This window comes from Nomascus leucogenys, chromosome 8, assembly GCF_006542625.1.
Source record: "Nomascus leucogenys isolate Asia chromosome 8, Asia_NLE_v1, whole genome shotgun sequence".
Classification (NCBI taxonomy): Eukaryota; Metazoa; Chordata; class Mammalia; order Primates; family Hylobatidae; genus Nomascus; species Nomascus leucogenys.
In genome coordinates this window covers 12,240,448-12,254,771 of record NC_044388.1, presented here as the reverse complement: position 1 = coordinate 12,254,771, position 14,324 = coordinate 12,240,448, and the positions used below count along the sequence as shown (strand labels likewise).

Sequence of the window (14,324 nt, the reverse complement as noted above, 5' to 3'; positions counted from 1 at the left end):
CACAAAACAGATAATTTCAGCAGAAAGCTGGAAACCAAAGCAAAGACACTAGAAATTCTAAAACTAAAAGATACAATAACCAAAAGAAAATATCCAGAATAAAGTATCAAAAGACAAAAGGAAGAAACATAAAGAATAAACATGAAAGACATAGAGTAGTCAATGATAAATACTAATGGAATTGGACTCCTGGGAAAACTGAAAAGAGCAAATGAGGCAGAAACAATATTTGAAGACATGATAGCTAAGAATGTACCAAAACTGATGAAAGACATCAAGCTACACGTTCAAGAAATGCTGCAAAATCAAAGGAAGATAAATCAAAAGAAAACTTGCCTAGGCACAAAGTAAAAATGCTTTAAAACAAAAACAAGTTGGGTGTGGTGGCTCACGCCTGTAATCCCTGCACTTTGGGCAGCCAGGGTGGGCAGATCACTTGAGGCCAGGAGTTCAAGACCAGCCTGGCCAACCTGGTGGAACCCCATCTCTACTAAACATACAAAAATTAGCTGGGCACACACCTGTAATCCCAGCTACTCAGGTGACTGAGGTGGGAGGATCACTTGATCCCAGGAGGCGGAGGGTACAGTGAGCCAAGATTGCGCCACTGCACTCTAGCCTGGGCAACAGAGCAAGACTCTATACAAAAAACAAACAAAAAAGAACAAACAGAAAGATATTAAAGGTAGTCAGAGATATTATAAATTGCCTTCAAAGGAACAGCAAATAGATTGACAATTGAATTCTCAGCAGAAACAATGGAATCCAAGAGACATTGGAATATTTTCAAATGCTGAAAGAAAGTTAACTACCAACTTATAATTCTATACCCAGTGAAAATATTCATCAAAATTAAGGTGACAAATACCAAGTGTTGATGAGGACATAAAGAAACTAGAATTCTCATACATTGGTCAGAATGTGAAATGATAGAGCTACTTTGAAAAAGTCTGACAGTTTCTTAAAAACTTAAATGTGAGGATTGCTGCCAAGATGGCTGAATAGGAACAGCTCCAGTCTGCAGCTCCCAGCAAAATCGACATAGAAGGCGGGTGATTTCTACGTTTCCAACTGAGGTACCAGGTTCATCTCATTGGGATTGGTTGGACAGTGGGTGCAGCCCATGGAGGGCGAACCGAAGCAGGGTGGGGTGTTGCCTCACCTGGGAAACACAAGGGGTCAGAGAACTCGCTCTACTAGCCAAGGGAAGCTGGGAGGGACTGTGCCGTGAGGAACAGTGCACTCTAGCCCAGATACTGCGCTTTTCCCACGGTCTTTACAACCTACAGACCAGAAGATTCCCTCCAGTGCCTACGCCACCAGGGCCCTGGGTTTCAATCACAAAACTGGGCGGCCATTTGGGCAGACCCTGAGCTACTTGCAGGAGTTGTTTTTTTTTTCATACCCCAGTGGCATCTGGAACGCCACTGAGACAGAACTGTTTGCTCCCCTGGAAAGGGGACTGAAGCCAGGGAGCCAAGAGGTCTGGGTAGGTGGGTCCCACCCCCATGGAGCCTAGCAAGCTAAGATCTGCTGGCTTGAAATTCTCGCTGCCAGCACAGCAATCTGAGGTCAACCCGGGACGCTTGAGCTTGGTGGGGTGAGGGGCATCCACCACTGCTGAGGCTTGAGTAGGCAGTTTTACTCTCACAGTATAAACAAAGCCACCCCGAAGTTTGAACTAGGTGGAGCCCACCGCAGCTCAGCAAGGCTGCTGTGGCCAGACTGCCTCTCTAGATTCCTCCTCTCTGGGCAGGGCATCTCTAAAAAAAAGGCAGCAGCCCCTGTCAGGGGCTTATAGATAAAACCCCCATCTCCCTGGGACAGAGCACCTGGGGGAAGGGGCGGATGTGGTCACAGCATCAGCAGACTTAAACGTCCTGGCCTGATGGCTCTGAAGAGAGCAGCAGATCTCCCAGCACAGCATTCGAGCTCTGCTAAAGGTCAAACTACCTCCTCAAGTGGATCACTGAACCCCGTGTCTCCTGATTGGGAGACACCTCCCAATAGGAGCCAACAGACACCTCATACAGGAGAGCTCCAGCTGGCATCTGGCGGGTGCTCCTCTGGGATGAAGCTTCGAAAGGAAGGAACAGACAGTAATCTTTGGTGTTTTGCAACCTCTGCTGGTGATACCCAGGCAAATAGGGTCTGGAATGGGCCTCCAGCAAACTCCAGCAGACCTGCAGCAGAGAGGCCTGACTGTTAGAAGGAAAACTAACAAACAGAAAGGAGTAGCATCAACAACAGCAAAAAGGACGCCCACTCAGAGACCCCATCATAAGGTCTCAATATCAAAGACAAAAGGTAGATAAATCTACGAAGATGGGGAGAAACCAGCACAAAAAGGCTGAAAATTCCAAAAACCGGAACGCCCCTTCTCTGAAGCATCACAACTCCTCACCACCAAGGAAACAAAACTGGATGGAGAATGAGTTTGACGAACTGACAGAAGTAGGCTTCAGAAGGTGGGTACTAACAAATTCCTCTGAGCTAAAGGAGCATGTTCTAACCCAATGCAAGGAAGCTAATAACCTTGAAAAAGGGTTAGACAAATTGCTAACTAGAATAACCAGTTTAGAGAAGAACATAAATAACCTGATGGAGCTGAAAAACACAGCACAAGAACTTCGTGAAGCTGGCCAGGCACAGTGGCTCACCCCTGTAATCTCAGCACTTTGGGAGGCCAAGGTGGGCGGATCATGAGGTCAGGAGATCGAGACATCCTGGCTAACACAGTGAAACCCCGTCTGTACTAAAAATACAAAAAATTAGCTGGGCATGGTGGCGGGCACCTGTAGTCCCAGCTATTGGGAGGCTGAGGCAGAAGAAAGGCGTGAACCTAGGAGATGGAGCTTGCAGTGAGCCGAGATTGTGCCACTGCACTCCAGCCTGGGTGACAGTGCAACACACCGTCTCAAAAAAAAAAAAAAAAAAAAAAGAACTTCGTGAAGCATACACAAGTATCAATAGCCGAACTGATCAAGCAGAAGAAAGGATATCAGAGATTGAAGATCAACTTAATGAAATAAAGCGAGAAAACAAGATTAGAGAAAAAAGAATGAAAAGAAATGAACAAAGCCTCCAAGAAATATGCAACTATGTGAAAAGACTAAATCTACGTTTGATTGTTGTACCTGAAAGTGACAGGGAGAATGGAACCAAGTTGGAAAACACTCTTTAGGATACTATCCAGTAGAACTTCCCCAACCCAGCAATACAGGCCAACATTCAACTTCAGGAAATACAGAGAACACCACAAAGATGAGAAGAGCAACCCCAAGACACGTAATCATCAGATTCACCAAGGTTGAAATGAATGAAAAAATGTTAAGGGCAGCCAGAGAAAAAGGTCAGGGTTACCCACAAACGGAAGCCCATCAGACTAACACCAGATCTTTCTAGAAACCCTACAAGCCAGAGGAGAGTGGGGGCCAATGCTCAACATTCTTAAAAAATTTTCAACCCAGAATTTCATATCTAGCCAAACTAAGCTTCATAAGTGAAGGAGAAATAAAATCCTTTACAGACAAGCAAATGCTGAGAGATTTTCTCACCACCAGGCCTGCCTTACAAGAGCTCCTGAAGGAAGCACTAAACATGGAAAGGAACAACCAGTACCAGCCACCACAAAATCATACCAAACTGTAAAGACCATCAACACTATGAAGAAACTGCATCAACTAACAGGCAAAATAACCAGCTACCATCATAATGACACGATTAAATTCACACATAACAATATTAACCTTAAATGTAAATGGCTAAATGCCCCCACTTAAAAGACACAGACTGACAAATCAGATAGAGTCAAGACCCATCAGTGTGCTGTATTTAGGAGACCCATCTCACTTGCAAAGACACACATGGGCTCAAAATAAAGGGATGGAGGAATATTTACCAAGTAAATGGAAAGCAAAAAAAAAGCAGGGGTTGCAATCCTAGTCTCTGATAAAACAGACTTTAAACCAACAAAGATCAAAAGAGACAAAGAAGGGCACTGCATAATGGTAAAGGGATCAGTGCAACAACAAGAGCTAACTATCCTAAATATATATGCACCGAATATAGGAGCACCCAGATTCATAAAGTTAAGTTCTTAGAGACTTACAAAGAGACTTAGACTCCCACACAATAATAGTGGGAGACTTTAACACCCCACTGTCAATATTAGACAGATCAATGAGACAGTAAATTAACAAGGATATTTAGGACTTGAACTCAGCTCTGGACCATGCAGACCTAATAGACATCTACAGAACTCTCCACCCAAAATCAACAGAATATACATTCTTAGCACCACATCATACTCATTCTAAAATTGACTACATAATTGGAAGTAAAACACTCCTCAGCAAATGCAAAAGAACAGAAATAATAACAAACAATCTCTCAGACCACAGTGCAATCAAATTAGAACTAAGGATTAAGAAACTCACTCAAAATCGCTCAACTACATGGAAACTGAACAACCTGCTCTTGAATGACTACTGGGTAAACAACGAAATGAAAGCAGAAATAAAAATGTTCTTTGAAACCAATGAGAACAAAGACACAATGTACCAGAATCTCTGGGACACATTTAAAGCAGTGTGTAGAGGGAAATTTATAACACTAAATGCCCACAAGAGAAAGAGGAAAGATCTAAAATCGACACCCTAAAATCACAATTAAAAGAACTAGAGAAGCAAGAGCAAACAAACTCAAAAACTAGCAGAAGTCAAGGAATAACTAAGATTACAGCAGAACTGAAGGAGCTAGAGACACAAAAAACTCTTCAAAAAAATCAATGAATCCAGGAGCTGGTTTTTTGAAAAGATCAACAAAACAGATAGACTGCTAGCCAGACTAATAAAGAAGAAAAGAGAGAAGAATCAAATAGACACAATAAAAAAAGATAAAGGGGATATCCCCACTGATCCCACAGAAATACAAACTACCATCAGAGAATACTATAAACATGTAAATAAACTAGAAAATCTAGAAGAAATGGATAAATTCCTGGACATATACACCCTCCCAAGTCTAAACCAGGAAGAAGTCAAATCCCTAAATAGACCAATAACAAGGTCCGAAATTGAGGCAGTAATTAATAGCCTACCAACCAAAAAACATCCAGGACCAGATGGATTCATAGTCGAATTCTACCAGATGTACAAAGAGGAGCTGGTACCATTCCTTCTGAAACTATTCCAATCAATAGAAAAAGAGGGAATCCTTCCTAACTCATTTTCTGAGGCCAGCATCATCCTGATACCAAAACCTGGCAGAGACACAACAAAAAAAGAAAATTTCAGGCCAATATCCCTGATGAACATCGATGCAAAAATCCTCAGTAAAATACTGGCAAATCAAATCCAGCAGCACATCAAAAACCTTATCCACCACGATCAAGTCGGCTTCATCCCTGGGATGCAAATCTGGTTCAACACATGCAAATCAATAAACGTAATCCATCACGTAAACAGAACCAAAGACAAAAACCACATGATCATCTCAATAGATTCAGAAAAGGCCTTCAACAAAATTCAACAGCCCCTTCATGCTAAAAATTCTCAATAAACTGGGGATTGATCAAACGTATCTCAAAATAATAAGAGCTATTTATGACAACCCACACCCAGTATCATACTGAATGGGCAAAAACTGGAAGCACTCCCTGTGAAAACCGGCACAAAACAAGGATGCCCTCTCTCACCACTCCTATTCAACATAGTATTGGAAGTTCAGGCCAGGGCAATCAGGCAAGAGAAAGAAATAAAGGGTATTCAAATAGGAAAAGAGGAAGTCAAATTGTCTCTGTTTGCAGATGACATGATTGTATATTTAGAAAACCCCATCGTCTCAGCCCAAAATCTCCTTAAGCTGATAAGCAACTTCAGCAAAGTCTCAGGATACAAAATCAATGTGCAAAAATCATAAGCATTCTTATACACCAATAATAGACAAACAGGGCCAAATCATGAGTGAACTCCCATCCATAATTGCTACAAGGAGAATTAAATACCTAGGAATACAACTTACAAGAGATGTGAAGGACCTTTTCAAGGAGAACTACAAACTACTGCTCAAGGAAATAAGAGAGAACAAAAAAATGGAAAAACATTCCATGCTCATGGATAGGAAGAATCAATATCATGAAAATGGCCATACTGCCCAAAGTAATTTAGAGATTCAATGCTATCCCCATCAAGCTACCATTGACTTTCTTCACAGAATTGGAAAAAACTACTTTAAATTTCATATGGAAACAAAAAAGAGCCTACATAGCCAAGATAATTCTAAGCAAAAAGCTGAAGGCAACACACTACCTGACTTCAAACTATAGTACAAGGCTATAGTAACCAAAACAGCATGGTACTGGTACCAAAACAGATATATAGATCAATGGGACAGAACGGGGGCCACAGAAATAACACCACACATCTACAACCATCTGATCTTTGACAAACCTGACAAAAACAAGAAATGGGGAAATGATTCCCTATTTAATAACTGGTGTTGGGAAAACTAGCTAGCCATATGCAGAAAACTGAAACTGGACGCCTTTCTTACACCTTATACAAAAATTAACTCAAGATGGAATAAACACTTAAACATAGGACCTAAAACCATAAAATCCCTAGAAGAAAACCTAGGCAATACCATTGAGGACATAGGAATGGGCAAAGACTTCATGACTAAAACACCAAAAGCAATGGTAACAAAAGCCAAAATAGACAAGTGGGATCTAATTAAACTAAAGAGCTTCTGCACAGCAAAAGAAACTACCATCAGAGTGAACAGGCAACCTACAGAATGGGAGAAAATTTTTGCAATCTACCCATCTGACAAAGGGCCAATATCCAAAATCTACAAAGAATTTAAACAAATTTACAAGAAAAAAACAAACAACCCATCAAAAAGTGGGTGAAGGAGATGAACAGACACTTGTCAAAAGAAGACATTTATGTGGCCAATAAACATGAAAAAAAGCTTATCATCACTGGTCATTAGAGAAATGCAAATCAAAATCACAGTGAGATACCATCTCACGCCAGTTAGAATGGTGATCATTAAAAAGTCAGAAAATAACAGATGCTGGAGAGGATGTGGAGAAATAGGAACACTTTTACACTGTTGGTGGGGGTGTAAATTAGTTCAACCATTGTGGAAGACAGTGTGGTGATTCCTCAAGGATCTAGAACCAGAAGAAATACCATTTGACTCAGCAATCCCATTACTGGGTATATACCCAAAGGATTATAAATAATTCTACTATAAAGACACATGCACACGTTTATTGCAGCACTATTCATGACAGCAAAGACTTGGAACTAACTCAAATACCCATCAATGATAGACTGGATAAAGAAAATGTGGCACATATACATCATGGAATACCATGCAGCCATGAAAAAGGAGGAATGCATGTCCTTTGAAGCTGGAAACCATCATTCTGAGTAAACTAACACAAGAATGGAAAACCAAACACTGCATGTTCTCACTTATAAGTGGGAGTTGAACAATGAGAACACATGGACACAGCAAGGGGAACATCACACACTGGGGCCTGTCAGGGGGTTGGGGGCTAGGGGAGGGATAGCATTAGGAGAAATACCTAATGTAGATGATGGGTTGATGGGTGCAGCAAACCACCATGGCACGTGTATACCTATGCAACAAACCTGAATGTTCTGCACATGTACCCCAGAACTTAAAGTATATATAAAAAAAAAAACTTAAATGTATACTTACCATATGACTCAGGAATTCCAATTCTAGGTATCTACCCAAGAAAACTGAAAGCATATGTCCACACAAATATTTGAACATACAGTTTACAAGAGCTTTCTTTGTAATAGCCAAAAACTAGAAACTAAAATGTCCATCAACAGATGAATGGATAAACAAACTGTGATATATCCATACAATGGAGTACTTCTCAGCAATAAAAAGGAATTAACTATGGATATATGCAACTACATGGGTGAATCTTGAAATGATGCTGAATGAAAAAAACTGAATATCAATTATATTAATAGCCCATGCCAACTGAATTGTCTTTTCCCAAAAGTCTTTCAATATACCTCAAACATTTGCAAATTTCCTTGACCTCTTTGCATATACATACAAAACCAATGTTTCCTTTCTCCCAACTACAAAACATGCAGCACTAAACCATTCTAAAATTGGAAACAACTGTATACCAAAAATAGAAGAATGTGTCTTAAACTATGAAATAATTATTCTCCACAGGCACTTTCATCTTCTCAAGAAAGCAAAGATTGATTAGTATGGTGAAGAACAGAAGAAGCTGACACCTCAAAACATGCCACTTTGGCATAAGGATTATTCTGAGTTGAAGGCAACTAAGATGATAACACAAGAAAAGCTCTCTGCCCTTCCTTTATTAGCCTAAAGGAGGACATAAATTTGTACAGAAATTAATCCAGTGACAACCCTGGATCCTTATTAGCCCAGAGGTGGCACTAGAGGACTCTACATAACCAAGTTTACTAACTAGCCCTTATCTTCCATTAGTCCCTAATACATTTACCTTCCCACAGTTTGCTTCCCTAAAGACTCAAAGTCCTTTTCCTTTGTCTTGCTACTTCTCTGAAAATTTATTGGTGGTGGCTGTTGTTAAGATGCTATAGAAGTCCAAGTTCTAGCAACCTCTTTGAGCCCAACATCCATGGGTTTCTCCCATGTATATACGATATAAACATATTCATAAACTTGTTCGTTTTTCACTTGTTAGTTTTTTGTTACAGAGCCCTGACTGAGAATCTGAAAGGGTAAAAGTAAAAATATTTTTTCCTTCTCTATAATAGAATGAGATGTTTGACTAGTATGTAATAGAAATGAGGCAACCTAGCAACATTCAGGGGCAGCAATTCCTTGGGTTTGCTGATTTCTGTTGACACTCTATAAAGTACCCATCAGAGACTTAAAAAAACAAACAACTAATTTCCGTTGATCACATTAGCACAGATAGCCTTCCCCAAACCCAGGTATCCACTCCTCAATCCTATTTGCCCTTCCCCTTCTATGGGTGACTGAAGCATGAAACCTCCTCTGTACCAATTTAAAAGCTACACGACAAATCTCTGGGACCTGGAACAAAGAGCTAAAGCCACGATAAATCATTTATGACAGATGAAACTATTTGATAGAAAACACATGGCATTACATTCAAGTCACCCCTTATCAATGAACTCTCACGTACCTGTTCTTTGAAGTGCTTAAAACCGGGTAAATTTGTAAGCCTTGTATTTCTAATAATTTAATTTTGTTATTAATTACATCTCAACCTCTCTGAAAGATAAATAGATATCTTCCCCCAACAAAGACCACTGGTCTTCCTGCTCTCAACTCGTTCACTCAGCCAAAGACCCAGCACAGCACCTTTACAGCTTCTGATGGCTGCTTTTTCATATCAACAAGTCAATGATTTAAACAACTTCAGATTTCCACATGCCCTATATCTAAAAGCAAGGTCAAAACCAATGCATATAGAAAATATTTCCAAAATACCCCTCCATTTAGAGAGATTTTATAAATATATTATTGATGAGGAAAGCAACCTTGTTAACAAAGCCAACCTAGGCCGGGCGCAGTGGCTCACACCTATAATCTCAGCACTTTGGGAGGCTGAGGCGGGTGGATCACGAAGTCAGGAGTTCAAGACCAGCCTGGCCAAGATAGTGAAACCCCGTCTCTACTAAAATACAAAAAATTAGCCGGGCGTGGTGGTGCATGCCTGTAGTCCCAGCTACTTGGGAGGCTGAGGCAGGAGAATCGCTTGAACCTGGGAGGCGGAGGTTGCAGTGAGCCTAGATCACGCCACTGCACACCAGCCTGGGCGACAGAGCGAGACTCTGTCTCCAAAAAACAAACAAAGGCAACCTAAAAATATAGCATTCTAGTGGTAGAGGAGTTTGTCAAACAATGTCTTCTCTGAAACTATGGTCAATACCAGCAGCTCTAGTACTGCCTGCCCCAAGCTGGCACATAAACAAGGTCAGAGCACCAACTGCTTCTATCCTCATACTAGAGCCCCCTAGTATCTCTGGTTAATTCTCTTGGACTCCATGGAATTTATACTAACTCATCTGATCCTTCCAATACTGCCAGCATACACTGAGGGGACTTCCAGAACCTGCCTGATGAATACTGCTCCCCTTTAGATAGCCTGAACTCACATACGCAAAGGTATATATAGTGTTGTGTCAGCAAAACCACTAAAATAAGGACTCAATGTTTATAATGATATATTAGTAAAGATCAGAAACAACTCACACAACTAAACATTAGTTACCAGCACAAGATTCATTTCCTTTAATCACAATAAACACCCAAGTTTTAATAGTTTTTTAAAATTAGGGAGTTAATTATTTAATGTTATAAAATTGCCATTTCTATAAAAAGAACTCAGTTTTAGACATAAAAAATTGTAGATGCCAGCCAGGTGCAGTGCCCCACACCTGTAATCCCAGCACTTTGGGAGGCCAAGGCAGGCAGATCACTTGAGCTCAGGAGTTTGAGACCAGCCTAGGTAACATGGCAAAAGCTTGTCTCTATAAAAAATATAAAAATTAGCCAGGCGTGGTGGCATGCGCCTGTAGTCCCAGCTACTCCAGAGGCTGAAGTGGAAGGATCACTTGAGCGCAAGAGGCAGAGGTTGCACTGGGCTGTGATTGCGCCACTGCACTCCAGCCTGGGTGACAAAGCCAGACACTGTCTCAAAAAAGTAAATAAATAAACAAAGTTGTAGATGCCTATTAGATATCCAGTAGAGATATCAAGTAGGCAGCTGGATATGAGTCTAGAATTCAGGGACAAGACTGGGCTACAGATATAAATTTTGGATCCTATATTAGATTGAGATCACCAAGGGAAACAGAGTATATAAGAAAGAGAAAAGATCTAAGGACTGAGCACTGGGGAATTCCAACATTAAGAGGTTAGGGAGATGAGGAAAAAAAAACAGCAAAAGAAATTAGAGAATGATCAGTGAGGTCAGAGGGAATCAAAGAGGACATTCTAGAAACCAAGTGAAGAGAATTTCAAGGTAGCAGTGATAAGCCAAAAAAGGTAAAAACTACTGAATCAAACAACATGGAAGTCACCTGGGGACCATAATGAGCTGTTTTAGTACTAACTAACCATCGTCTAAGAATTCATAACTCAGTACCTGTAAAGTTTTCTGCTCCTTTTGAAGATCTTTTATTTTATTCTGTTGCTGGCAAGCCCTATTTAGTGATTCATCCTCCAATTCACCAATTTTGGATTTCACACTCTGCATAATTTGTTCCAAGTCATTAGCTCGTTGTTCTTGATTGGCTGCTCGGCTTTGCTCTAGCTGAAGTTTATTTCTAAGTTAATAGACATACAATTTCTTCATTTAGTATTAAAAATAAATCAAATTACCAAACATATCCATATAAGAATGTATTGACTTTCTAAAGTTTCTTTGCATTCTCTTTATCCAAAATGCTTGGAACCAGAAGTGATTCATATTTCAGATTTTTTCAGATTTTGGAATATTTGCATCATACTTACTAGTTAAGCATCTCAAATCTGAAAATCCAAAATCCAAAATGCTCCAATAAGCATTTCCTTTAAGCATCATGTTGGTGCTCAAAAAGTTTCAAATTTTGGAGCCTTTCAGATTTTCAGATTTGAGATGCTCATCCTGCAACAGAAACTAATAGAAGAAATACAGGGTACCATTAAACATCTATGTTAAGCTATTACCAAAAGAGTTACCTATTAAAATTTTACCTAAAAAATATTTTTTAGTTTAATATTTAATCAAAATGGGAAATTAAATTTCAAGATTGTTTTCAAGGCAGTTATTTTTAGAATGCATACAAACAATTCAAAAGAAATCTTTTCCATTTTCTTACCTAAGCTGTTGATTAGATTCTATAAGCTCCTGTATCATGTTCTGTTGATGTGATGTTTCTTCTACCAGCAATTTCAAATTCTGTCTCATCCTTTGTGATGACTGTTTGTCAAAAATGATGAGATCTACATTTAAAAAGTATATAATACACATAGTAAAAATAAAAGGCAAAAAAATTTAAGATAAAAAATTTTTTAAGGAAAAATAAACTTTTTACCTTAAGCAGCAAGAATAGGATCTAATTACCTTTGAGATCTGTTCTTTTGACTAGAGACAAAGGTTTTAAGCCATGCTTCATCAATAGCACATTTATGCTTTCCCATTCTGCTTCTTCCTGCTACAATTACAGAAAGAATGGGTCAACTTTAAGATATAAAGTGAAGAAATTCTCTCATATATAATTTCCTGCATTTTCAGAATAGAACTTTTTCTTCAAAAGTTTTAAGTATAAATGTTTATGCATATATAATATCCAAAAAACACATTGTTTCTAGCAAAATTAGTAATAGAGTAGAAGTATGTAAATAAGCACAAATTGTTGCATTATACAGAATACTCATATGCAGGCCTCAATGGACAAAACCAACAACAACAATAAAAACATGTTGTAACTTCAGTGAATCAAATAAATCTAAGGTTTTAGATTTAACTAAGCCAAACCAAGCCCTGCTCAGAATAAACAGCTGTAAACTAGGCTATAATAACTGGATAGTAAAGAAAAGGTGAGTCACTTCTAAGTATCACTTTCATAATGACTAGGGTCACAAAAAAATCAAAACATACCAGACTAGTTGGAGCCAATATTTCAGACAGCTCCTTGTCAAATGGACAAGGTCTAACTATAAAAAGGAGCCTGTCCATCTGGATAACTGACTCTAAGAGAATCACCCTGAAAGACACTCTCAAAGTCAAACAAGTCTTTCTTTCTGACTGTTGACTTTTTCCTCCTTTTTTTATATCTCCTCCCACTCGTAACTTTTCCCTCATTTATGCTTTAGTCTTTCTGATCACAGAGTTTAACTACGTGGTAGACATAACTAAAATTATCATTGATGTTTGTTTTAGGAGCCAAAAGCTCTGAGTTAGTATCTCAGAACATCTACTGTAACTCATAAAAACAAAATGCTCTATACATAATAAAGTCACATATTTTGAATGATTAACTTATACATACTGTTCCCTGATATCTCTTACATTTTAAGATAAAGTAATTGTAAATTCTGAAAATAGTTGGGAATGGCATTTTCCAAAGTACATGCTACAGAACACTAGTCTAATGAAATGTTCATCGAACTAGTGTTAAGTATGTATGAAATGCTGTATACTAAATCCTCCCTTTGGAGACTAATATTGTGAAGTCTTAGAGGAATTAAATCATTTCATAGTCTTTAACCCAGCATTTCCCAAAATTATGAGAAAAGAATCCTTTTAAAGTCAAATTTTCCTGTTTGTAGATGTAGCATTCTTTGACACATATTTTGAGAAGCAATGTCTTAAAATATTTTAAGTTTACCTGTTTTTCAGTCATGAGTCTGTTTGATGGTTGATTGGAATCCTGGGGTTTAGGGGCTACCGGAAACATAGTTACTTTTGTAGAATCAAAAGAAACAGAAAGTGGCAATTAAAAAATTTGAGTTGCCTAAATGAAAAAAGACAAAAAGTGCAAAAGGAGTTAAAGAAAAGTATATTTAAAAGAATCCACTACTCTTGCAGGGCAATTCAGGTCATTCCTGTGTCAAAACTTTGTGACTTCTTAGATAGCTGATTGTAAGACTCATTTGAATAAACCCTATCTTATAATGTTCTCCTCTGGAAATAAAGCATTCTGGGATTTTACACATATACCACATACACACACATACACTCTGTCCTGTCCAACCCCCCCACCACAGAATGAAGGAAATATCTAACTGTATAATGTGAAAAGCATGTGACATTAATAAACTGTTAACTTTTGGAAGATGCTTCTTTCAGTTCTTTATGCTGCATTCAGAAAAATACAGAAGACATACTCCTCCAAACACAAGATACACTGATGAAGTATAATGCATAACTGGTACCCAAGAACAGAGGAAAGAATGGAGTAGAAGGAGCATTTGAAGAGCTAATGGCTAAGAAAAATTTGAGAATCAATGAAAGACATAAATCCACACATTCTAGAAACCCAACATATTGCAACTGGGATAGAGAAAAAAAAAAAAAAAAGAAAGAAAGAAAAAAGAAAAAGTCAGTCAGTCATACCTAGACACTAATATCTTCAATGTGCTGAAAGAAAATTGCTTATCTAAAATTCCAAAGCCAAAACATTCATTAACGAATAATAAAGGCAAAAGTAATATATTTTCAAACACATGACACAAAATAAATCTGAGAGAGTTCATTGGATCTGCTCTGTAAAAAATTCTAAAGAAGCTGCTTCATGCAGAAGACT

The 14,324-nt window shown here is 38.7% G+C and overlaps 1 protein-coding gene across 4 annotated transcripts in view; it reads right to left on the bottom strand.

Annotated features, from left to right (window-relative positions):
* CEP70 (centrosomal protein 70) overlaps window positions 1-14,324 on the bottom strand; it is a 97,428-nt gene that overhangs the window by 62,021 nt on the left and 21,083 nt on the right. For 3 of the 4 annotated variants that reach the window (XM_030816760.1, XM_003265286.4, XM_030816761.1), the window contains exons 3-6: window positions 13,407-13,480; window positions 12,140-12,230; window positions 11,895-12,018; window positions 11,180-11,360 (exon numbers count right to left, since the gene is read on the bottom strand). In XM_030816760.1, the coding sequence (XP_030672620.1) occupies window positions 11,180-11,360; window positions 11,895-12,018; window positions 12,140-12,230; window positions 13,407-13,475 (465 nt within the window). In that variant the 5' untranslated portion in view covers window positions 13,476-13,480. Of the gene's footprint in view, window positions 1-11,179; window positions 11,361-11,894; window positions 12,019-12,139; window positions 12,231-13,406; window positions 13,533-14,324 lie in introns of all 4 variants that reach the window. The other variant, XM_030816759.1, reaches the window with a different exon arrangement.